General features: G+C 53.7%; 2 protein-coding genes across 2 annotated transcripts; one reads left to right on the top strand and one right to left on the bottom strand.

Moving 5' to 3' along the window:
• Positions 1-33: 33 nt before the first annotated feature.
• On the top strand, positions 34-3,013 carry CHMP2A (charged multivesicular body protein 2A). Its single transcript, XM_072615875.1, has 6 exons — positions 34-252; positions 1,501-1,681; positions 1,892-2,071; positions 2,457-2,587; positions 2,671-2,732; positions 2,815-3,013. Exons 2-6 carry the CDS (start codon positions 1,514-1,516, stop codon positions 2,937-2,939), a joined length of 666 nt encoding a protein of 221 aa, XP_072471976.1. The 5' UTR covers positions 34-252; positions 1,501-1,513; the 3' UTR covers positions 2,940-3,013.
• Positions 3,014-3,136: 123 nt separating this feature from the next.
• TRIM28 (tripartite motif containing 28) lies at positions 3,137-8,671 on the bottom strand. Its single transcript, XM_072615791.1, is given in 19 exon segments — positions 3,137-3,821; positions 3,915-4,136; positions 4,222-4,357; positions 4,663-4,991; positions 5,079-5,282; positions 5,284-5,299; positions 5,378-5,420; positions 5,505-5,544; positions 5,642-5,721; positions 5,849-5,963; positions 6,108-6,369; positions 6,450-6,566; positions 6,877-7,012; positions 7,237-7,369; positions 7,703-7,815; positions 7,975-8,194; positions 8,197-8,274; positions 8,277-8,432; positions 8,435-8,671. Coding segments are annotated over 19 exon segments (2,616 nt in total). The 5' UTR covers positions 8,474-8,671; the 3' UTR covers positions 3,137-3,644.
• Between the last annotated feature and the right edge of the window lie 17,058 nt (positions 8,672-25,729).

The following is a 25,729-nucleotide window of genomic DNA, read 5'->3' as shown; positions in this document are numbered from 1 at the left end:
GCCTGCACGCCGGCGCGCTCTGCGGGCCGTCCGACCCCGCGCGCCTGCGCACTACGGCTCTCGGCCCCGGGCGGGGCGCGTGCCAGTGACGTCACGGCGCCGGTATCCGGAAGCAGCGGCGGGTTGTGGGAGAAAGCAGGCGGCGAGCAGACCCCGGGCAGCGGCGGCGGCGGCGCGGGTGGGTGGCCCCGGAGTCCAGCGCGACCCGGGGGGCTTCCCGGAGGCGGCGGTTGTGCCTCCAGCTCGGGGCCGGTGAGTGAAGGCGCGCCCCCCCGCCCCCAGAGGACGCCGGCGTCCGGGCCTCAGCCCCCCTCCGACAGCCTCCTCGGGGGACCCCGCCTTCTGGTTCCCCCGATCTCGGAACGCAGCGCCCCCTCTAGGCCCCTCCTCCGGGACCCCGGCGTTCTGGGGAGCCCCACCCCTGGAGGGGCTCCAGGGCCCCCCGCAATATCGCCCACGTTCTAGGGGGTGGGGGGCGTGTCAGCTCCCCAAGGGGCCCTCGGCGGGGGGCATCGCCGGCCTGGTGGGGCCCGCTGTGTGCCCCCGGTTCTCGCCCGGGAAGGATTCGGAGTCTGGGGTGGAAGTTCAGTGAGCGAGCGGCGGCGCTTGGGAGTGGTCAGTGGGCGGAGGCTTGGCACCCTAGGGAGCCCCCCAAAAGGCTGTCTGCAGCGGCTCTCCCTCTTCCTGACCCGACCTCCTCATTCCACCCAGAATGACCGGCGGCCTCTTAGTGGCCAGACCCGCGTCCGGCTTCTCCTCCCCCTCTGACCCCTCCAACCTTGGGCGCCCCTCAAGGCTCTGGCTCTGACCCTCCATACAGCTTGGGCATCTTACCCTTGAGGATTCTCTGCCGACCCCCAGTCTCCCATGGCTTTTCAGAAACTTAAACTGGATGTCCGGTGGAGATTCCGAATCGGAACTCATTGCCTTTCCCCCTGAACCTCTCCCTCCCACCCCTCTTCCCTAGCACCGGGGAGGGCACTGCCACCCGCCTGATCTCTCCCTCCCCAGGTCCAACGTGGCGCCAAGGCCTTTGTGCCACCTCGCACCTGGCCCTAGTAATTCAGGGAACAGACAGAAATGCTCAGTTTGGCCTTCGAAGCCCTCCTTCCCCTGCCCCTCTTCCCTCTCCAGCCTCCTGGCTCTGCCAGGAACAAGGCCCTCTCAGCCCCAGGAACCCTTCTGACTGCCCACCAGGCCCAGGGTGCCCTCCTCTCCTTCCTCTGTTCGAACTCCCAGCCGCAAGTCAGTAAATGTTTATCAGGTACCCACTGTGTGCCTGCCCTCAAGGAGCTCCCTCTAGGAGTGCAGAAAGGAGAGACTTTAAAGGGGGCGTTGGCTGATGAGAAGAGCCAAGTGCCCGTCAGCATCCGCCGGCCCACCTCTGCAGGGAGCCTTTCCCAGTCCTCCTGATGCTCCTGGGGTGCCTTCCCTCCCTTCAAGGAGAGGGGACTTGCAGTAAGTGCTTAATTAAATGCTCTGACTGACTGGTTTCTGCAGCTCCAGCTCCACCATGGACCTACTGTTTGGGCGTCGGAAAACTCCCGAGGAGCTGCTGCGCCAGAACCAGCGGGCCCTGAACCGGGCCATGCGTGAGCTGGACAGGGAACGTCAGAAGCTGGAGACCCAGGAGAAGAAAATCATTGCTGACATTAAGAAGATGGCCAAGCAGGGCCAGATGGTGACTGGGCCCCTCCCCCCAAGCTGAAAGCTTCACATAAGGGTGGGGGGAGGAGACAGAAGGCCAGCTCCCCCTGGCTGAGTCCTGGCTCTTGAGGGGCCTGGACAGGGGGATACCCCCAGTCCTGGCTGGGAAGAGCTAGGAGGCTGTCCCATAGGAATCTCCCAGCCCTCCTCCAGGGGCTTCTATGACAGCACTCTACCCCCTTAGGACGCTGTGAAAATCATGGCCCGAGACCTGGTGCGCACACGCCGCTACGTCAGCAAGTTTGTGATGATGCGGGCCAACATCCAGGCCGTGTCCCTAAAGATACAGACCCTCAAATCCAACAACTCCATGGCTCAGGCAATGAAGGGTGTCACAAAAGCCATGGGAACCATGAACAGGCAGGTATGGTCACCCCCAGAGCAGTTTGCATGAGGTGGATGGGCAGGGGACTGGCCTGCCACAGGGCCATATGTCAGGCTAGGGGGTAGGGGGGGCCCATCAGAATTTCCAGTGACCAGCAAGAGAAAAGAGGGAAAGGCTGGGACAGGCAGGCACCATTGAGCAAGCACAGGAGGCCAGTCTTCCATTAAGAATCCCCTCATAGTGCTCATGGGCAGGGTGCAGTCCTTAGAAGGCCAGGCAGGTGGTTGGCTCACCATTGCCCTCAGCCAGGTCAGCCATAGCAGGTGCAAATGCTAGATGGGAGGATGGTGTCAGCCTGGAGAGCTGGGTTGGGGTTATCTGGGAAACAGGGGGGTCCAGCCCGAGTCCCTCCTGCCCTCCCCAGCTGAAGCTGCCCCAGATCCAGAAGATCATGATGGAATTTGAACGCCAAGCAGAGATCATGGACATGAAGGAAGAGATGATGAACGATGCCATTGATGATGCCATGGGGGATGAGGAAGATGAAGAGGAGAGGTGCTGAGGGGGCCAGGGTGAGGGGGTGTGGGGGGGGGGGGGGCTTGCCTGCCTGCCCTCATCTCTCTTCTCTGCCCTTTCAGTGATGCTGTGGTGTCCCAAGTGCTGGATGAGCTGGGCCTGAGCCTGACGGACGAACTCTCCAGTGAGTGCCCCTGTCCCTGCCCACCCGCTGGCCTATGCCAGCCCTGTCCCTCCCTGACTGGCTTGTGCTTTCCCTCCTGCAGATCTCCCTTCCACGGGCGGCTCCCTCTCTGTGGCTGCTGGGGGCAAGAAAGCAGAGCCTTCTGCAGCCCTGGCTGATGCGGATGCGGACTTGGAAGAGCGCCTCAAGAACTTGAGAAGGGACTGAGCCAGCAGGGAGGGGTGGAGAGAATGGGGTGCAGACACCACCCTGAGAATAAAGTTTTTAAGATGGCAACAAAAGCTTGATTGTGATGGGGAAAGGGGCCCCAGCTACCTTCCAACCTTAAATGTGCGTGTCTTGAGTGCCCCCATCCCCCCCCAGCCAGGTGACAAGTCACCCCAACATAACAAGTGAGGCAGGGAGAGGCAATGGCTGGCAGGTTTATTGGATGGGTGTTTCAGTGAACTCCAAGCTCAGTACAAGAAGCAGATGACAAAGAGAAGTCAAGGCAGCTCCTAGGCCCCACCCCCACCCCCCAAAGGCCCTTCCAAGCCCCAACTTCTCCAGGAAGATTGTCTAACTAACCCTACTCCCAAACCGTTCAGACCTGGGGGGGGGCAGAAGGGGGAAGGGACCCTTGGAGCCTTGGGCCCTCTTCCCCTCTCTGGGCTGCATCCAAAAGAAGCCTTGCGCTAAGGGGAGGGGGCCCACAAAGCCACTGTGCCCACCAGCCAGCCCCCTGCCAGGGACTCCCAGGACACCTCGCTTGCTCGCTCTGGGTCTTGGGACTTGTGGGACCTTGTCTCCTGGGTTACATTTTTATTAAATTGAGAGAAGTAAAAACCGCATCTGGGGGAGGATACAGGACCAACAGGTGAAGGAACGAATGAGTGAGGGGATGATGGAGCCATTCTGGGGCAAGATGGGGGCTCAGTTACCGTCGTTGGAGCCCCCCACCAGCTCGGGAGGGGCCAGGCCAGGGCCTGGGATGGGGGGAGGAAGGGGCTCCACCAGAATAGCTGAGAACTTGGTGTCCCCAAAAGCCTCGTTCATGCGAGTCTCAAAGAAGCGTTGAAGGCCAATGATCGACTGGACATCAGCTTTGTCCTGTTGATCAGAGCACGGTTGGAAGAGTGTCAGGTGTCCATCAGTCTCCCCTGCACCTGCACCCACTGCCACCCCTGCTCCCCGCATCCTCACCTCCGTGAGTTTGTTGAATTGCTTGAACATGCGGCCCACATCCTGGGCAAACTCCTGCGGGGAGCTGTACGGGGGTGACAGCTTCTCCTGGAGGCGTGCACGAATCAGGGTGAGGTCCAGAGTGCCTGGCTGCTCAGCAGAGGGTGTGGGATCCGTGGCCAGTCGGTGCAGGGGGCGGCATGGCTCATGGCAGAGCAAGGCCAGCAGCACACGCTCACACTTCTGCAGGAAGAAGTCAGACCTCAGGCACTAGTATCATGGCCCTGCCCCACTCCTGGGTGCCCACTCCCAGGTGCCACCCCTGTACCTGCTGGTTAGTAGGTGACAGCTTGGCAGGACAGGTGTCCCCATCAGGGGTCAAGGCTACAGTCTCAGGGCCAGGAAGGGGGACCTCATCTTTGCAGTCCACCACCTCCTGGCACAGAGAGCAGCTCCACTCTTCCCTGAGGACAGGAGAAGAGAAATGGAAGCAGAGGTCAGGAATGGACCATGTACCAGTGCCCTGAAGAGGCCATCAAGGCCCAAAAGCCTTCAGGCTCCCTCCCTGAGCCCACACAACCTGGCAAGGGGGGAGGCAGGGCAAGGGAGACCACAGGACCCCCAAAAGAGCCCAGCAGGGCGGGAGAGGGTCCATTGCCAATGCCTCTGTCCATAAGGCCCATCAAGGCCTGGGGGTACACAGAGGAGGCTCAGAGCTACTGGGACCACCCCTTCTGTCTCCTTACTGCCCCAAGGCACCCCCACTTACCCAGGAACCTCCTGCAAGATTGGCAGGTGACACTCCAAATGGAAACAGAATTCACACTGGCTACACATCACCAGGTCCCCTGCCTTCTGGCAGACACGGCATATGGTGGCGCTATCATCCACAGCTCCAGGGCCACCAGTGGCTGCAGTGGCGGCAGCAGCTGCATCAGGGCCTCCCAGCACTTCCAGGCCAGAGCTGGTGCTGCCACTGGGGGAGGCCAGGTGGGGACCCTCAGGCCCTGAGGCCTCCAAGGGAGGCAGCAGCAGCGGTTTTGTCTCTAGTCCCTCCACCCCTGGGGGGGCTCCGATGGCAGCCTCTGTCTCTTCCTCCTGGGGGCAGAGAGTGGAGTCTGTGAGACCAAGACCCTGCCCTCCCTAGCCCCCGAACCCCACAGGTTTCCCTCCCCCCTTCCTCACCTTGACCATGGCCATAGGTGGCATAGGAGGCCCTCCCGGGGCCCCTGGCTGACCTCCCCTCTCGATGACAATGAGGTTGTAATCCTCATTGGTGGTCCCAGGGAAGACCTTGAAGACTGGGGGCTGGCTGTCCGCAGTCAGGTCCAGATCGAGGCGCTCCAGGCTCACCCTGGGGACCTTCCGCATGAGGCCACTCACTTCCCCCCTCGCCAGACCTAGACCTGAGGAGGGCAGAGGTGAGGCAGGCTGAGGCCAGGACCCCTCCACACAGGAGACACTTTGGACTCCCCCACACTCACCTTTTCATCCCGGACACGTTGGGTTCAGCACTGTAGGGGTCATCTGGGGAGCAGGAAGGGACAGTTAGCTGTGAGAGCCCCAAAGCAGTTCCCACAGTAGCACAGCCCTTCTCACCCCCACACTCACCTGGGCCATAGCTCCCATACCCCTCCTGCAGGTCCATGGCCTGAGGAAGAGAGTGCAGGCATCAATACCCCAAGCCCTGCTCCAGCTCCAAGGCCACAAGGACCCCCAGCCCAGTGCCCTACCAGGGAGGGTCTCACCTGATTCCCTCCTCCAGGCTTGCCAGGGGGCCGGGGAGGGGCCATGGAACCAGGACCACTCCTTTCTGAAACAATCTTGCCTGTGGGGGGGGAAAAGGGAACTGGCTCACGTTCATCTGGCCCCCAGTCCCACGTCAGCTTTCCCCAAAACCAGACTAAGAAGGCCTGGTGGGCTCCCACCCTGGCCCAACACGATTCAACACCCACCAAAGGCCTCGGCGCTTTTGGTCCAAGCGTTGAGGTCCCACTGGAACTTCATGTCCCCCTGGGGCTCCACGGGGTCCACAATCATCTTGAGGGCACGGTGCAGCTGGAAGTAAATCTGGTGGCCCCAGGCCCAGGTGAGGGTGGGTCCTACCCCAGGCCCCTGCCTCCCAGCCCCCTCACCAGTTTCTTAAAGCAGCAGAGCCATGTCATCACTCTCCAGGACCCAGGATCCCTGGTCCCCACCCCCTAGTCCCCTCACCAGTTTCTTAGACAGCAGCAGAGCCGTGTTGTTATCGCTCTCCAAGGCCCAGGAGGCAAAGCGCAGGATGTGTTCCTGGTGCCTCTGAATCTTGGTCATGGTCCAATGCTGGCGCTCCAGGCGCTCCTGCTGACCCTCTGTCACCTTCTGGGCATCGTTGACGAGCACGCGGCCGCGCTTGTTCAGCTCTTTCATGATCTGCAGTATGGCCATTTTCACATCCACCTGCACCCGCTTCTGCACGTCTGTGACCTGGCGAATCCTGGTGGGGGGAAAGGAAAACTTCAGGAGAGGCCGCCACCAGAGGCATGTAAGTGCTGCCCAACCTGCCCTGGGACTCACGAGGTTCGCACTTCCTTGGTGTTCTTCTGCAGGGTGGCATGCTTATCCCCCAAGCGCTTGACCAGGGAGGCCAGGAGCTTCCTCTGGTTTCTCACAGCATCCTCCAGGAACTGGTATCTGCACAAACGTAAAGAGAGGAGCGAATGTTGCCCACAGCTGAGGAAGGGACTATGGCCCATAGCATTCCTGGGCCTCAGCAGCCTGATCCCTAAAATGGGCTGGACCCCTTTCAGCCCATAGCACTTGCTCTGGGTGGCAGAAACCATTCAAGATGGCAAATCAACGGACACTCATGGCAGTCCATCAAAACAGGTGCAGAGCAGAGCTTGAACCAGTGAGATCAGAGCCAGGGAGGGCAGCCCAGACCCGCAGGAACCCAGGCCCAGGACCTCCGGCTCCCATGGAAACTGGGAGGGCCCCAACTCACTGATGGTCCTTGTGGGCATTGAGCTGGCAATCCCGGCAGGTAAGGGTGTCACAGCTCTCGCAGAAGAGGACCAGGGGCTCGTGCTTATGGACTGAGCAGTAGACTGTGCGCTCCCCATCACGGGACTTCGCAGGGCCTGCAGATGTGTGTATTTCAGGTCAGCCTCCTCCAGCAGGGGTCCTATCCCTGTCCCCTAACAACTGCCGGGTCCTCCTCCCTTCTTCCCGGGCCCGGCCACCCTCCTTCCCCTGACATTCAAGGTCTGCCTCCACAGAGACCAAGGGAGGACAGGTTCTGTCCCTCCCTAGAGCCAATTGAGACATCCCCGCTGCCCCTTCCCCCACCTTGGAGGGGGCGCACCTGTGGAGCGGACAGTGTGGTCCTTGGTGTACTTGACCCGCTGATGAGCCTCCACACACGTCTCACACAGGGGCTCCGAGCACTCAACGCAGTAGCTGGTGGCAGGGGCGTTGTCCTCACAGCTAGTGCAGCACTGGGGGCAACAAAGGGCATCATTTGCTCTGAAGGAGGTTGTCTTGGGGGCTGCCCAGCTCCTCAGGAGCTTTCCAGGACGTAGGCCTGGAAACCTGACTTTCCTCCAACTGAAGGTGGGCTCACCTGGGTGGGGGGGTGAGCGTGCCCAGGCTCACCTGGCTGGAAGGGGGCAGTGCCACCAAGGCTCCTCAGGCGACCCAGGGGGCGGGGTCAGCGCCCCAGGCTCACCTGGCTGGGAGGGGGCGTGGCTAGTCTATTTCTCTCCCCCCCAGCTGAGGCCCGGCCGGCCCAGGGAGGGGGGCGTGGCTCCCGGGCAGGCGCCAGGGCTCACCTGGTTGGCATCCTTGGGGTCCGGGGCCGTCTTGGCGCCGCTGTCTCTCATGAAGTAGTTCTCCACGATGTCCTTGGCGAAGCACTGCTGCTTGCACACGGGGCAATCCACCACTGCGAGGGCAGGGGAGCAGAGGGAGCCGGGGCTGGGGGAGGGAGCGCGGGGGCGGGGGGCCGCGCTCAGCCCGCCCCCCCTTCCTCCCCGCCCCCCCTCCCGCCGCAGGCCCGAACAAAGGGCCCGCGGGCCGCACGCGGCGCCCCTCCCCCGCTCACCCGCGCCGTCGCCCCCGTTGTTGGCGGCGGCAGGCCCGGTGGCCGTGCCGGTGGCGCCACCAGGCGCGGAGGCCGGCCCGAGCAGCAGGCACTGGCCGCACACCGAGTGCAGGCAGGGCAGCAGGCGCGGCTCCCGCTCGGGCCGCAGGCGCTCCCGGCACACGCCGCAGTGCTCCAGCAGCTCGGCCGCCTCGCTCGGGCCGCCCCCGCCCGAGGCCGCGGGGCGCCCGAGGCCGAGGAGGCGGCGGCCGCGGGCCCCGAGGAGGCGGCGGCCGCGGGCCCCGAGCCCGCCCCCGCCCGAGGCCGCCGCCGCCCCCCCGCGGGCCGCCGAGGCCGAGGACGCCGAGGCGGCGGGGCCGGGCCCCGAGGGGCCCCCCGGACGCGGCCGAGGCCGAGGCGGCCGGCCCTCCGGGCCCCCCGGGCCCGCGCTTGTCGGCGCCTGCGGGCCCGTCCCCGGAAACCCGGGCTGCCCGCGCCCCGCCGCCACCGACGCCGCCATCCCCGCGCTGCTGGCGCGCTCTGTGCCGGGGCTGGGCCCGGGCCTCACGCGGCTCCGCTCGCGCTCCCCGCCGCCGCCGCCGAGGCCGTAGGGGATCGCTGGCGCGCGGGCACAGGCGCGGCCTCGGTCACAGGCCTCTGCGCGTGCGCGTCGGGGCGCGCGCACCGCCCAAAAGCAGGAGGGGAGGGGCCGGCCGGGGCTCCCGCCTCGCGCAGGGCGCACAGCGGAGCGCGCCGCCGCGGGCCGCGGCCCGCCGCCGCCGCTGCTCGGCTCCGCTCGGCTTTGCTCGGCTCGCCAACGGCCCAGGCCCGCGCCACGCGCCACCTCAGGGCCCGCGGCCGGCCGAACGGAAGAAACGCGGCTGCTGCTGGCTAGGCTGCTGCGGCGCCCGACGCAGGCTAGGGGACCGCGGCCGAGCCGCGCCGAGGCGAACGGGAGCAGAAGCACGAGTGGGAGCGGGAGGAGCGAGAGGAGCAGACGCTAGAGCAGGAGCAGGAGGCGGAGGAGGGGCAAAAGAGAGCGCACGCCGAGGGGGCGGGGGCTAAATAACCGACGTCACTGCGCCGCCCGCCAACCGCCTCGCTTCGGGCCCCCGCGCGCTGCGACGCCCTGACGCCACGACGTCCCTCACGAGGGCGGGGCCCGGGGCCCGGGAGCCAGAAGAAAGGCACTGGGGCGGGGGAAGAGAGGGCCCATGCGCACTGTTCTAGAACGCGGCAGGGGGGGGTTGGGACACGAGAGGCGGGAATGGAGGCAAGGGAGGGCTCGGGGCTCCAGGCCGACGCAGGGTAGAGGGGGCGCAGGCGCAGGGCGCTCCGATTTCGGGGACTGTGTTCTGCGATGCTCCCAGACAGTCCCCCTCCCCCGGTCTCTGAGCATGCGTACGAGCCAGGCCACGTGGGCGTGGCGGTGGGGGGATGGACCGAAGGCCGGGAGGAGGGGTCGGTTATGTGGACTAAATAATGGTGATGGCGGCGGCTGGCCTCCGAATAGCGCCTTACAGTCTGCTAAGCATTCCCTTCCTAAACATGCCCTCACGATCCTCACAACTACCCCGGGCGGGGGCAAACCGGATGCCCTGTGTCCTTGTGCCCATTGCGCAGAGAAGAAAACTGAGCCCCGTCTATCGCTCCAGGAAAGGAGGGGTCTGCAGCTCCGGCCCCTCCCCCACGCACACCGACTCCTCCCCCTCGCCTCCCGTGTTTCCGGCTCTGCCCCTCCCCCCTCCGTCTGTCCCTCCCCCTCTGTCTCTCCCTCCACCTCTCTGTCTCTCCCCCTCTGTCTCCCTCCCCCCTCTCTGTCTCTCCTCCCCCCTCTCTGTCTCTCCCTCCCCCTCTCTGTCTCTCCCTCCCCCTCTGTCTCTCCCTCCCCCGTCTCTCCCTCCCTCCTCTGTCTCTCCCTCCTCCCCTGTCTCTCCCTCCCCCCTCTCTGTCTCTCCCTCCCTCCTCTGTCCTCTCCCTCCCCCCTCTCTGTCTCTCCCTCCCCCTCTGTCTCTCCCTCCCCCCTCTCTGTCTCTCCCTCCCCCCTCTCTGTCTCTCCCTCCCTCCTCTGTCTCTCCCCTCCTCCCCTGTCTCTCCCTCCCCCCTCTCTGTCTCTCCCTCCCTCCTCTGTCTCCTCCCTCCCCCCTCTGTCTCTCCTCCCCCCTCTCTGTCTCTCCTCCCCCTCTGTCTCTTCCCTCCCCCTCTGTCTCTCCCTCCCCCCTCTCTGTCTCTCCCTCCCCCCTCTCTGTCTCTCCCTCCCCCCTCTCTGTCTCTCCTCCCCCTCTGTCTCTCCCTCCCCTCTGTCTCTCCCTCCCCCCTCTCTGTCTCTCCCTCCCCCCTCTCTGTCTCCCCCTCCCTCCTCTGTCTCTCCCTCCCCCCCTGTCTCTCCCTCCCCCCTCTCTGTCTCTCCCTCCCTCCCCCCTCTGTCTCTCCCTCCCCCTCTCTGTCTCTCCCTCCCCTCTGTCTCTCCCTCCCCCTCTGTCTCTCCCTCCCCCTTCTCTGTCTTTCTCTCCCCCCTCCCTGTCTCCCCCACCCCACCCCCTTTCCAAACTTCTCTCCTTGTCCAGGGCACTAGCATCCTACCACCCACCCAAGAGGAAATGGTTGGAGTCTCTCGCTCTCCCTCACCCCTTCAATCCAATCCTTTGGGCAGTCTGGCCAATGCTTCTTGGACCCTGTCCCTGGTGTTTGTCCCTTCTCTGCCCTCACTGTGTAATCACCCTAGTTCCCCTGGATTATTCTTTCAGCTTCCTTCTTTGGGAGAGGTCATCTCTTCCAATGGCCCTAGGTCACAAAGGCTAGCCGATTCAGGGGAGGCTTCCCTATGCTGCTGAGGGGGACCTTAGAGCTCCCCTGAACCCTGTCTTCTGTGCTGAGTATGGGCAGCAATCTGAGGCCTTCTTGTCTACCTTAAAGACCCTGTGAATCCCAAGACTGTGGTGCACTCTCTGACATGGTTGGATAAGCTCACACAGAAGATGAGGGTCTGTTTTGACCTCTCTGCGACACAGGGCTACATCCTAGTGGGGAGACTTTGAAGGAGACTGAGCCTGGGGGACTCCTAGGGCTTGGCAGCTATGCCAGAGAAGAGAGGTCAGGTACCCTGCCAAAGGAGCAGAATTCACAGAAGGACAGACAAGGCCAGGAGGCTCTGGGTGAAGCCTATCCTTCCCCTAAAACCCAACCCCAAAGGGTCTCTTGAAAAGACCCAGCCCTGAGGTGCCAAGGCATCCTCCCAGAATCTGGGAACTCCAAGGCAGGAAAGGGCAAGAGATTAATGCAATTCTACTGACCAGAAGCAAGGTGTGGCAGTCACTTCCTCAGTCTCCCTGAAGTGGTTGCATACAGAAGAAATGCAGACAGGTTCCTCCAGCATCATGTCAATCCAACACTTGGCACACCTTTCTCTGCAGACAGAGAGACAGAGGCAGACAGAGAAATGGGGGAGGGAGAGAAAGGGAGTGACAGACAAGGAGGAGAGAGAGAGAGAAATGGGGGGGGCAGGAAGACAGTAATGGGGGACAGAGAGAAGGGGAGAGACAGACAGAAAGAAAGGTAGAGAAATGGGGGAGAGACAGGGAGAGAAAAAGAGTGGGAGAGAGGGAGCCTGCAGATGCCCAAGAAGGGGGAAGCAATCTTGGATACTTTAGGGGGCCTGACCAAAGACCCCCATTCACTTTGACAGTCACTGCCAGTCCCATGCCCCGGCACACAGACAGGCACCTAGGTCTTCTGCCTCCTGCCCACCCCTGGCTCTGAAGCTACTGCTGTGGTTTTACAAAGCCAGTGAAAACACCAGGGATTGGGGTGGAGGGCAGGGCTAGCCAGTCTGGGAGAGGTGCCAAAGCAAGGGCCTCAAGGTCCACCCCCATGGGCCAAAGCCACAAGGGGCCACACGCTAGCCCAGTGTCTTTGAGGGGGGGCTCCCTCTGCACCTGTGAATTGGGTCAGGGTCTTTTTTATCCGCTACAGAAGGCATGAGCCATCTTGCTGTGTGATGTCCAAGGTGCCTTCCAAGCAAGATTTGGCCTCTGTCTGCTAAGGGAGCCCAGGCATACAGGGCAATGGAGAGGATAGGGCTGCCTATAGGCACAGATGAAGCCTGCTCATCTATGAGCCCCTTTTGGGGGAGGCAGCTAGAGAGGCTGGAGTTTGGGTGAGAGCTAGTGCCAAAAACCAGAAATGGAACAGACCAGGAGCAGGAGAGTCAAATGGTCCTGCTCTGGGCAGGTCTGGGGGACAGAACTGGACTCTTTCTCAGGGAGGATTCTACAAAGCCCTTTGGAAGTCTGGGATCCCTGAAGGGTTGAGGGGCAAGAAAGGGGAAGGGCCAGGACCTAGACCCTAGGTCATCACTGGGGGGGGGGGGGGTGTGTGTGACTGAAATGCTCATGGTGTGGGGGCTTCACCTTTCGGGGTTTGTTTTTACATCAGGTTAAATAAGGATCTCTGCTAGAGGCACTATTAGCCTGAGTGCTTGTGTGAGATCTTTTCCCATTTTTTGTCAAACATAAAACAAATTGTCATGTTTCCAGAGTAGGGATAAAACATCACACATTTGAATAATCCCAAAGAAGACTGTGGTTTGACAATAAACCCTTAAAGATTGAGCTCCATCCATGCAAGGCTGGATCTATGTGAGTCTGGACCAGAAGTTATGGACAGAAGAAGAAACTGTAGAGACAAAATCTTCGAGAAAGAAAACCTAAGGCAGAAAGACAGTCCCAAGCGTGATCAGTTTATTAGCAAGGCAAGCAAATGCCAATTAATGGGCTCCGTGGCCCATCAGTAGCCAGGGACCAGGCCGTCAGAGAGACTTTTTATATGATTGGTTACAGACTGATCAGTCTATAGCGTGGGTGAAGGGGGGGAAGCCTTACTTTTGGTTCAGTCAGTGAGGGGTTTCCAGGACCCACGGCAAGGAGGATGACCCAGAGTCAGTTGCCCCCTCACCAAAGTCTCATGGTGGACAAGCATCCTATGACCAGGGTGATTCACAGCCCTCTACGGTCAGCAAACACAGTGTCCCGTCTTTGTGGTCAGGCGCTCCCTCCAACAGGGTGGCCTGGACTAGGTCTGCTCATCTCCACTGCACCCCTTCTCTGCCAGGCTGGAGTCTAGAGAAGTGGCAATCTAACCAACTCTGCCCCTAAGGCCTATGCAATGAAATCTCAATCAAATCCTTGAGTGATGATTCCAGTGGTCAGATACAATATTGAATGAATAAACAGTCCAAAATACAGTGGAGTATCAATGTTCAATTTTGCAACAAGCATACTGAGGCAACGACCTTACCTAGGTCACCCTGCTTGTGAGGGAAAGAATTCAGCTTGGAAGCTCCATCTGGTCATCTCATCCCCACCATCCCTTCTCCCCAGCCACCTACTGTGGCTCTTTTTTCTCTGCATCTTTTGGTCTGTTCCTTGATGCCCAGGTGGCTCCTGCTTCCCTTTCCCTAGGGGCTCTGATTGCATGCGGAGCCTGGGGCCAGGACCTGGGAGAGACCCCAAGCTTCTATGCAGCCTCATGGAACCCCCAGCACAGACAACTGGAGCAATTAACCAAGAAACACGGAGGAAGCCCTTCCTGGGTGCCAGGCCATGTGCTAAACCCTGGGCTCCTGCACAGGCATGCCCACACACCGCCCAGGAGCCCCCGGGAGCATCTGCTAGAAGATCCTGGCCACAGGGTGGCCACACATCATTCCTCTGAACTCTACTGGTTTTGTGTACTGGCCTGAGCTTGGGACCTCATAAACCATTTTTTTCTTTTTCAAAGGCAATCGAGTGAAGTGACTTGCCCAGGGTCACATAGCTAGTTAGTGTCTGAGACCACATTTGAACTTGGATCCTAGTGACTCCAGAGTGGGTGCTCTATCCACTGAGCCACTCTTCTTTATGACTTTCTTTGGATTCCTTAGCACCAGGCACAGTTTCTGGCATATAATGGGTGTGAGCCACTAAGGGATCCTGGACTCCCTTGCCCTCTCTCAGCCTCAGTCTTGGGTTACAGTGGCCCTGACAGAGTATCTCTAAACTTCCCACTGCCTCAGTCTCACCTTCTCTCTTTGGTACTGTCTCTCAAATTTGGAGAGTCTAGTACTATCCCAGAAAGATCTGGGTTTAAGTCCTGCCTGCCTGCTGGTTTGGGGACCCAGACCACAGTCCAAGAGTATCAATGATCTAAGGGGCTGGTCTAAGCCTCCTTTCTGCTAGGCTGCTTTCTACTTTTCCCAGCAATTTTTTTCAAATAAAGAGTTTTTCCCTAGGTTCCTTAGGATTTTCATTTTACCAAACACTGGATTATTGTGTTCCCTTATTTCTGATTCTCCCTTGCCAATTGTGCTCCATTGGTCTCCCTCTAGTCTTTAACCAAGGCCAGGTAGTTTGAGGACTGTACTTTATTCTGTACTAACCCTTCCTTCTTTCCATCATTTCCCTTGATGTTCCGGATCTTTTTGTTTCCAAGTGATTTTTTTTGTTATTGTTGTTATTTTGTCAAACTCTACAAAGCATCCCTTGCTGTTTTGGTCAGTATCGCATTCAAAGTATGAATTAATTTAGGTGGTACTGTCATTTTTACGATATTGGTGCCACATGGCCATGAGCACTGAGGAAGTGGTTCTTTGTTTCCCTTAAAGAGTGTTTTGTAATTGAATCTAGACAAGTCTTTTGTGTGCTTTAGGAATCCAATTTCCAGGTATTTCATGCCTTTTCTCATTATTTGGAATGGGACTTCTGCCATTATTGCTTCTTGTGTGTTATTTTATAGAAATGCTGTTGATTTTGAGGAGTTTGTTTTGTAGTCTCCACCTTTTGCCAAAGCTTTTAGCTGTTTTCTTTGGGGTCTGCTGACGCTTTAGGATTTTTCAAGTAAACCATCACATCATCAACATGTAGGGATAGTTATTTGCCTCCTTATCCGTATTTATTCTAGTCATTCCTTCTTGTCCTTTCGGTGCTCAGCACAATTCCGGAACCATAACAAATCATGGTGGGGACAGTGGGCATCTTTGCCTCCCTAATTCCTGTATTTATTTCAAAAGATTCCAGAATATCCCCATTGTGTATGATGGTTTGAGACAAATGCTTTTTATGATATTAAAGAAGGTTCTCCCATATCGGTACTTTGTTGAATTTTTGGCATAAAAGAGAGTTGAACTTTGATCAAAGGTCTTTTTTACTTCTCTTGAGATACTCATGTGGTTTGGGATGTTGATTGTTATTAATGTCATTGATAATGTTGATTGTTTTCCTAATTTTGAGCGATCCTTGTTCCTCATATAAATCCTATGTGGTCATAACAAATGATTTTTGGATAAATAGCTGTAGTATGTTAGGATTTTGTTTAGAATAATTGAATGAATATTCACTAATGATATGGTCTTACAGTTTTCCTTCTGTGTTTTATCCATCCCTGGTTTAGGTGGTAGGACTATACTTGTCACAGAACAACAAAACAAAAAACAAAAAGATTCTGGTAGGGTGCTTTCTTTCTCAGTTTTGGGGAATTTGCTAAATGTTCTTTAAAAGTTTGATAAAATCTTCCTGGTCTCCTCAGGACTAGGAATCCTCCCCTCCTTTGACATTTCTTCTACATCGATCTCTATTTCCTCTTCTGAAATTGAGTTATTCAAGGTCCCTCTCTGGTCTTTTGATAGTTTGATGTTTTTGAAGTCATCCCCTATTTCTTCTGTGTTCTCAGATTTGTTAGCATAGAACTGCATAAAGTTCTAATTATTATTTTTATTTCTTCTGATTTTACAGTGATTTCCCCTTGCTCATTTGCTATTTTATTAATTCAGTTTTCTGCTCTCTTCTCTTTAATAAGATTAGCTAAGGATGTATCAATTTTGTGACTTTTTCCCCCTCAGACAAACAGCTTTTAGTTTTAGTGATCATTTCCATCATTTTTGTTTCCAATTTTTTCCCCTTTCATTTCTCATATCTCTTCTTTGTGATGATTTTTCACTAAATTATTTGTTGGCTTTCTAATTTTTAAAAATGCATATGCAGTTCACTAGTTCTCTCTTTTTCTTATTTGGCAGTATGTGTTGGAAGGGATCCGATTTTTTTCTGTTAAGACTGCTTTAGCAGCATTGTAGGGATTTCGGTGTGCTGTTCCATTGTCACTTTTCTTTACGTACTTATTATTCCTATACTTTGTTTATGTGGTGGCCATGGAAATCCTGGTGCTCACATGGCCTTGATGATTCTTTAGTAATCTCTTTTCAACTTGTTTTGAAGGTCCTTTTTTAAAAAATCTGAAATGTTTTCTATTTTCTGGTATTTTTCAATCTTTTGACTTTCCCCCACTAATATTTCTTGTTGGAAGAATTCACTTCTGTGCGTTTCATTCAGTTTTGGGAGAGTCTACTACTTGAGCTAGGCTTTCCACCTTCTGTTAGAAGCTATTTATTCTACTGGCTCTATTTCCAGTGCGGTCTTAAAAGTCATCATTCAAAGGAGCAGAGCAAGCTTTTTGGAAAAGGCTTGCCACACCTACCCTCTGACTGCCCACCAACAAATACCTCCCAAGAGCTGAAAGTGCAACAGTGAGAAACCAGGCTGGCTGTCAGCTTCTAGCCTGTCCCCTGCAGCACATTTCAGGGAAGCTTCTTGTGGAGATACCAGCTGGCAGCAACTTCTTCAGAAGTCACAGTCTGCACCTGTTTTCACCCAGCATAGAGCCTCCTCCCCACCCAAGGCATTGGTTCAAAGTCAGAAACAGCTGTGTTTTTTTGAATGGAAATCACTCTAGAGAAGAGCCATCATCATCTGCCTAAGGACCAAGGGACCTTTCCATCTGCCTGGCATTGAGACTGGGAGCCCCTTGCACCAAGTAGGCCTTTAAGAAATATTTAGTGACTCACTATCTGACTTTCCCAGGTGTCATCGGCCCCTGGACAAGGTGAGACCCTCAAGGACAGGGATTGGATTTTGCCTCTCTTGGTATCCCCAGTGCTTAACAGAGTATTTTGCCCTTCATGCATACTTAATTTTCATTCATTTTTAGTTTCACTTTTTCCTCTCACTTCATGTCTTTCACCTGCTCTGATGGTACTTGTAGTCAAGCCACTTTTCTATCTCTAAAACTCTTCTTGGACTGGTGGCGTTCATCTCATCTTGTGGGTTTCCCTTTGGGGCTTCTCTTAACCAGAATGTTTCTTAATTGTGCTAGGGTTTCTTCTTTTGTTGACTCATATTTTGGTTTGGGATATTGCCCTTGGGCCCATTCCCATCAGCACTCTTGGATAAGTTGGGTAGACCTCATTGGGTGCTGTCTCCTCTGGAGTCCGATGCTGCTACCAATCTGCATGGGCTCTGGGTCAACTGGCACAGTGGATAGAGCACCAGCCCTACAGTCAGGAGGACCTGAGTTCAAATGAAGCCTCAGACACTTACTAGCTGTGTGACCATGGACAAGTCACTCAAACCTGATTCCCTTCCCACCCCACAGAAAAAAAAGAATTGGTCAAATAGTCTACATCGGGTGGCATTAAATTCCTGCTGCTGACCCACTGGGAATGAAGGTCTCCACTAGACTCTTTGTAGGATTGAAGATCCCATCCCCTGTCACACTGGGGTCAGGCCTCTTGACTCGGTGCCCAGGTGCCTCTGGTAATTCCTCAAGGAATGCCCCTTCTCTCCTGGGGAGTGAGTCTTTCCCTGCCTGTTTTCTGAGGGTTTGGGGTCAAGCCCCAATGAATGGAACTGGAGCTGATGGGGCCATGGGACCTAGACCCCGAAAAGGAAAAGACAATGTCTCTGAAAGCAATGGACTCCCTGAATTTTCCCATACATTTTAGCAGCCCAGATCACTGGGGCCTCCTCCCAAGGCAACCGGCCCAGCACAGCCCACCTAGATCACCTATTTAGTTTATTTCACATCCTTTCACTTGTAGTACTTGGCCCAACCTAGAATACTCAAACCTCCTTAATCCCACCCAGGTCCTTTCACCACCCTTTTTGTATGTGAGCATCAATCTCACCCCCATGAAGTGGCAGCTTCACTAGGAACCCTGCAGGCTCCTATTTGAATTACAATAAACTCATTGTCATTTGACTGGAAGAAAGTTTGAGTGTGTGAATTCTTTCCTGGCAGATGCTTCCTTGTACCCTGATATTTCAGGGTTCCCAGCAACCCCAAACTGCTTCAGAGCTGGCACCAGCTTCCCTAACACCTCTCTCTCCTTCCATCTGTCTATCTGTCCTCTGTGCGCCTCTGGACCAGATGGGGGCTTTCTCCATCCCAGCTCTTTCTGGGCTACTTTCAGGTGTTTTCTGGCATCTCTGTTTTTCCCTTCATCATCCTACCTATAATTCTCTGCAGCCACCTGGATACAGAGCCAGGCTTTCCTCTCCCTCCAGAAGCTGAGAAGCTTGGCGGCTCATTTCATGCAAAAGAGGGGATAATATTTGAAAATCAGCATTCTACCACAGAGATCAGGCTCTTCTGAAGAATTTAAAATGAATGTCACAGGGTGGGTGATGGACAGGTGCATGGTGGGTACACTCAGGTGGTGATATGCAACCATGATCTTTAAGGAACATGGAGGGAAGAGGTGACAGAGGCCTCCAGCACATTAGGAACCTTCTGGAGAGTTTGGAGAGAGGTGGCCCAACAAACTAGAAAGGGTTCTGGTCTGCCTGGCTGGAGGGGATTAGCGAATTGATTAGATCACAGATCCAGTAGGGATTAAAAGGGCCTTTCTGAAGAGGTTCTCCATAAGATAGCTTTTTCTCCAACACACACAAAAATTACTGTGAATAAGCATTTATTAAGAACCATCCATGTGCCCAGCCCTGGACTAAGAAAGGAAAAAGACATTCCCTGCCCTCAGAGAGCTCCCAATCTAGTCTGACTCATCTACAGTTTTGAAGTTTTGAAAAGGACCTTTGAACGGAATTTCCAGAAGCTTAAAAAAAAAAAAAAAAGATTGGTGTGGTTTGCCCTTTGTCTTTGTAAACTAACAAAACTTGGGACTTTTCCTCCAGGAAGGACTTTGGAGGTGGTGAATGCGAAAGGCCTTTAATGTGCCTTGCCTCAGGCCAACACACTGGGGCCCCGGAAGTTTTTGACCTTTCCCAGGGGCCAGTTTTATTTCTACAGGATTTTGTCTTATGTATGGGAACACTTTAGCTTTCATTTAAAGAATTTCCTTTTAGTCACAGTTTTTTTCTTCCTGATTATTCGTTGGACTTTTAATGTCATTTTTCGTTTGTTCTATCAGGGTTTTGGGGAGATAGGAGAAGCCTCTCCTGGCTTGGCTGCATCCTATTCTATTCCAGATGATATGATGAATTTCTCAAAAGTCTGAATCCTTGCTAGATGGTGATATGTGAAGAAAAATTGATGTTGTTTTCCTGATTTTGTGATGATAATATTTCACTTTCCTTTTATTTAAATGTCATTTTCATTAAGCTGTTTCTTCTGAATATCTGGCCGCTGCTGAAACCTGTTTCCTGTTAATATTAACCTCCCTTGGCATCAAAACCAAAATGATTTATGGAATGTTGGTGATAAGGGAAGACTTCACCTTCCTGAGAGGAGGCCATATAGTATCTTTAAACCCCTCCCCCCCAATCCAGGATTTATTTGTGGAGAATTTTCCTGCCAAATAGCTTTTGGTTAGCTTCAGGACACGTAGAACTCTTCCTTTCAATTAGCCTGGTGGACCTTCTTTAAAAATTCTCTGATTAGTCTGTAACCTGACTCAGTTTACCTACAAAATCTGCTTAACTCAGTTGGTTTTGTTGGGGGATGTATGTTAGGACTATGGTATCATCCTATTTAATTGAAGGAAGGAAGGGTGAGCTAATGAATCTGTGTGACCTTTGTAGATATTGTTATATGTGTAAAAAACCAAAACTGCTTTTGTGTCACTGACAGGATTTTCTCTATAAAGTCTTCTTAGAAACTCCCAGTCTTAGTTCAGGATTTTGTTTTTTTCATCCTGAACCGTACTTAAACATAAGAAAATCAGGGTTTTTACCTGCTCACTTTCTGCTTTGTGGCAGCCAAGGAGGAGATATTTCCCATAATGATTTGCGTTCCTGGCTGGCTGTCCTGCCATACTGCTTATGCTCAGTATGGGAAGCATCGTTGCTGTTACACAGTGGATTTATTACTTGCGCTGATATTTGTGTGTCCATGTGGGCATGCACAGGGTGTTCTCTAGAAGAGATGAGAGCTTGGATGTTTGAAGGGCACGCTCTCACTTTTGCATTTGGAAAGCAGAGAGGTCTTCTGATATCAGAACGAGACGCTGGTCTTAAGAACGAGGCCACTTTGAGGAGAGCAGACAGAGAACTGTCACTGATGCTGAGGAAGATTTTGACCATGCAGATACACTTGGGGAATGAACTGCAGAAAGGGATTCAGACTTGTCCATCCTCTGAGGAGGAACAGCTGCTCCCAGAGGTAGGAGCCCCTTCAATCAGAGAGACACAATGAGAGATCACAATTCTACTGTCTGGGAGAAGGTGGAGGCCTTACCCCATGGCATGCGCTTTTGAGTCCAGAGACTCCCAGTTGGGCATTTTCTCCAGATGCAAACCCTGTCCTCCAGAAGAATAATCCTGGGAGTCTTGGGTAGGACAAGAGGTTGTCTGGGCCGCTGTGAGGCCACCCCCGGTCAGACAAAGGGAGCCTGAGGTAGCCAATTGCAAAGGTATGTGGCAGGAGTGTATACAGGCAGACTTTAGCTCAGATATTTGGTGGGTCAGAAGACCCTTACATTCATTTTGTCTATAATACCACACAGCAAAAAGGAAGAAAAGTCTTCCAAATTCCTCCTTGGGGGAGAGTAAGGTGTGCAGAAATGGAAACAGGTTGGGCCATGGACCTGGGGAACACAGGAGACTGGGCCTGGCTTGGGACGTGACCCTCATGAAGCTGATGCCCTTAGAGCCATGCAGACATACCCTGCAGGTAACAAGCTGGGAGCCATACCTGGTGACTGTCCATGTAGACCATGCAGAGGCTTATGGGAGGGCAGAGACAGGGCCTCCAGGGGGCAGAGGCTTATGGGAGGGCAGAAACAGGGGCTCCAGCGGCCTTGGCTGCAGGATCCCCAGCTGTTCAGGGTCTGGGCTGGATCCCAAGGGATTGGACTGTGGGGGATTTCCCAGCACTGCCACAGTGAAAGGAGAGTCTGAGACAACTCAGCAAGAGGCCAGCCTCGTTCTCCAGACATGAGGGGGATTGCTTGAGGCAGCCCACAGATTCTGAACCATTTGAAGAAAGAGCTAGATGGAGGATCTCAGAAACTGCCTCAAAGGAATGCTGGTACAGTGGCAGCAGCCTCACAGAACCCAGAAGCCCTCACATCTGACCCTCAGTGGAGGTGCCCAAGAGAAACAGAAAGATGTAGATGGGGGCTAATAGCCAGGCTTGAACAGAACGCCTAATGTGGACCAATTCCTAGCACCAGGGAGAAGTACCCTGGCTGGTCTGCTAGGCAGCCCCTGTTTTCAGGCTTGGACTTAGTAGACACCACTGGAGTCCTCTCTTTGAACAAGATCAAGATAAGACTGCTTTCACCATTCCAGGGACTTAGGAGGTAGCCCTTTGGTGGGGGCCTAGTCCATCTCAGCACTTCTAGGGGGCACAGTGGGGCCTGGAGTCGGAAAGACCCCAGTCCAAATCTGGCCTCAGACACTTACTAGCGGGATGGGCTTGGGTCACTTCATCTCTCTCATTTTTTTTCATCTGTAAAGTGGGGATGATAATAGCTCCTACCTGCCAGGCTGTGGTGAGGATCAGAAGAGACAATGATTGTGAAGCACTTAGCACAGGGCCTAGCACACAGTAGGCACTCTATGTCAATGTGTGCTACTGTCGTTATTACTGTGTGCACTGTTAATGAGCCTTTGCTTTCTGGCAGTTTCACTGAAGGCTGGTTACTTGGGACACCAAGAAAATCATCCTTGTTTCAAAGAGATGCACGGCCACTCATCTGTGCAAGGGACCGCAAGCAGTTTCAGCCCTGAGGAAGAATGTCACCAGCCTGTTGGCATGGACCTCTCTTCTTATTGGGCCATGAGAGGAGCCAGAAGTCTGCACTAAGGTTCCGGCCCAGCTTTGAGGGCCACCATGAGAGGAACCTGCTCTAGAGCCTTGGGAGGGCTTTCCCCTGGGAGAGTCCTAGGCCCATCTCTGGGCTGAAGTGAGCCATCTCACTCCCAATGGGAGAGCTCCTTTCCCGATGTAGTTTGGGGGAGATCCCACTTTGGGCTGATTTGGATTAACAGGCTTCTTTGTTATTCTCTATGTGTGTTCACTGTGGAGTGGGTCTCAGGTAGGGAAGGGCCAAGCCTTAGATAGTTTGGGGTCCCCTCTCCTCCTCCTATTCAGTCCAGCCCAACCCATGCTTCTGGAGAGAGATAGAGACAGGCTGTATTTCAATGTAATTGGTCTCTTTTGTAATCCATCACTGTAGATTAGAGGTCTGTAAGATTCATCAGATAGAGGCCAAAGTGGAGTGGGGAGGGGTGTTCATGGCACCTCTGAGCATTCCTCCAAATGCAGCTGGAAATCTTGGCTTTGGCCACTCTGTCTCCTGGGTCTTTCCTGTATAGACAGCCAACAGCTTCTTCCTAGAGGCAGGCCAGTGACCTGGAGTTTAAAGGAAAGAACAAGGCCATCTCCCATCAAATGGGAGTCTCCTGTGTCCCAAGGGTTTCCCACTAGAACTACCTATTGCTGGGTGCATCCAGACCCCAGAAGAGGCAGAGGCAGGTCAAGTGTCTTGTCCAGGATCACATAGCTAATATTTAACTGTCTTAGGTTGGATTTGTACTTGGTATGTTCTACCCACTGCACCACCCAGTTGCCTCTAAGGAAAGAAGGCTAGATGAGACACTGGAACACAGTGTTTGCTTTGGAGGCAGAAAAAACCTGATATGTGAAACAGAGGTCTAGGGCCTGTATGCAACAACTCTGCATCTCCCCAAAGAGAGAACATGATTCTGTTTCTATCAGCCCCACTTTAAGTAACTAACATAATGTTCTCTGGTTCTGAAACCTTAGTCACTCCAGAACCTCTCCTCTGAATCCATCTACTCAACATCCACGTCCATCCACCCACCCATTCATCCATTCACTCATTCATTTATCCATCCACCCATCCATCTATCCATCCATCCACCCCCTCATGTTCATTACCCATCCATTCATCCATTCATCCATTCGTTCATTCATCCATCCATCCATCCATCCACCCCCACATGTCTAACCATTCAGACTAGGCACCAACAACCTCATTAATCAAGCTGGGAAAGTGTAACATGCTTCGGGTCTTTGCATGAGATGCCATGATACTTCCCAGGAAGTGTGTCCCCAGGCATCCTCTGTGGCTCTTCTATAAAAAACAGAGCTTCTTTGAACCCAAGGATTTGAGGGTCCTGCTGCCAATTTTAGCCAAAGCCAAACTTGGGGATCAGAGAGAGGGAAAATAATTTTGATCTGGTCTCCAGATCGGGGCAGCTAGGTGGTGCTGTGGATAGAGCACCAGGCTTATCTTCCTGAGTTTGAATTCGGCCTCAGACACTTCCTAGCTGTGTGACCCTGGGCATGTCACTTTAATCCTATTTGCCTCAGTTTCTTCATTTGTAAAATGAGTTGGAGAGGAAACAGCAAACCATTCTAGTATCTTTGCCAAGAAACTGCAAACGGGGACATGGAGTGCCAGATAAATCTCCGCAAACACCAGAGGAGGCCCTTGCAAACTTGGGGGTGGTTCCCAAGGTTTCCCACTTTTCAGCCTTCAGGCAATGTCTCCTTGGCAGAAACAGACAGACAACAGCTTCTGCCCCACAGAGCTGAGGACAAACCAGCCAAGGTACCTAGTCACTTTCCTTGGCACTCTATGGATCGTTGTGGAGGAGTGTGTCCCACACTTTGGGAGGTCTTACCCCAGCACACTGAGGGGGAGAAATAGCCAGCTGCCCTCTGGCATGGGGGCTGAGGGTGAGCCCTCCCTCCCCTCTAGTCCTCCTTTCTTCCAGCTAGCTGGGGTGACCTTGGGGGCTTGGAATACTCTCCAGTTCCCTCATGTTCTTTTCCTCACTCTGAGGAGATGGTTACAAAGGAAACAGACCACTCGGTCCAGATAAGGGGAGGATGGAGCTCATTCTTTCCCTCCGTATCATTCCCTTATCTTCTTTCCTATCCCAGCCCTTTCCCTTTTATCTTTAGTTCCCTGGCTTGAGCCCCTCCCCCCAACCTAGAGAAGTGCAAGAGAGGAGTCCTAAAATATAGGCCCTCTGACTTCTGGGAAAATTTTAGAGTCAATTTTTCTTTTTTTATTTTATTTTCTTTTTTTTTATTTTTATTTTTTTTAATTTTTTTAAATTTTTTTTTTATTTTTTTTATTTTAAATAATACTTTATTTTTTCTCAATTACATGTAAAAACAATTTTTTTTATTTTTTATTTTCAGTATTCTACAATCACTACCATATAGATTTTTTCCCTCCCTCCCCCTTTCCTCTCTCCTTCCCTGAGACTGTATACAATTTTATATAGATTCTACACATACATTCCTATTAGATATATTTTCACCATAGTCATGTTGCATAGAAGAATTAAAATGAATGGGAGAAGTTATAGAACAAACCAAAATGTAATACAAAAGAAGATGATCTGCTACATTCTGCCATTGAATTCCACAGTTCTTTCCCTGGATGTGGAAGGCATTTTGCCTCGAGTCCATTGGGAATTTCTGAGGTCCTTGCATTGCTATGAAGGACTAAGTCTACCAGAAGAATTCCTCATACACTGTGGTTGTTGCTGTGTACAAAGTTCTCCTGGTTCTGCTCCTTTCACTCAGCATCAGTTCATATAAATCTTTCCAGGCCTCTCTGAAGTCTTCCTGTTCATCATTTCTTATAGCACAATAGTATTCCATTACATTCATATACCACAATTTATTCAGCCATTCCCCAATTGATGGGCATCCCCTTGATTTCCAGTTTTTGGCAACTACAAAGAGTGCTGCTATAAATATGTTTCTACATGTGGGACCCTTTTCCATTTTTTTGATCTCTTGGGGATACATTCCTAGAAGCAATATTGCTGGGTCAAAGGGTATGCACATTTTTATAGCCCTTTGGGCATAGTTCCAAATGGCTCTTCAGAATGGTTGGATCAGCTGACAGCCTCACCAACAATGAATGTGTTTCAACTCTCCCACATCTTCTCCAACATTTATCATCTTCTTGTTCTGTCATGTTAGCCAATCTGATAGGTGTGATGTGGTATCTGAGTTGTTTTGATTTGCATCTCTCTAATCAATAGTGATTTAGAGCATTTTTTCATATGACTATAGACATCTTTAATTTTAGAGTCAAGTTTTGAAGGGCTGTTTGGTGGACATTGACCAAGCCAGGGAGACAGCACCTTCTCTTCAAGTCTATGGAGAAGGAGCGAACGGACAGAGCTCAGACTTAGGGGGGAAGCCTGGTGGCTGGGACCATCTTGGACTAAGGCCTTGGGGAGACTGTGGAGAAGAGGGCTGGAGAGGCCAGGAAGGAGAGTGTTAAGATGGGTGGAGGGTCCTGTGCAAGGAATTAGGAATTAGCAGGCCAGTTTGACTAGCCTGCCAGGCATTTAGCATGGAGCATGGGTGAGCCTGTGCTGTATGTATATGTGTGTGCATGAGGTCTAATGTCATAGGCCAACCTCTGTAGATAGACCTAAACTCTCTGCCCCAAACTCTGTTGACCTCCAATCTCTCAAATACATTGGCCTTTCAGAGTGGGTGTCCAGCAGAC

Source organism: Notamacropus eugenii, chromosome 5 (assembly GCF_028372415.1).
Source record: "Notamacropus eugenii isolate mMacEug1 chromosome 5, mMacEug1.pri_v2, whole genome shotgun sequence".
Taxonomy (NCBI): domain Eukaryota; kingdom Metazoa; phylum Chordata; class Mammalia; order Diprotodontia; family Macropodidae; genus Notamacropus; species Notamacropus eugenii.
The sequence above is the reverse complement of the archived record's forward strand: the minus strand, read 5'-3'. Positions and strand labels throughout refer to the sequence as shown.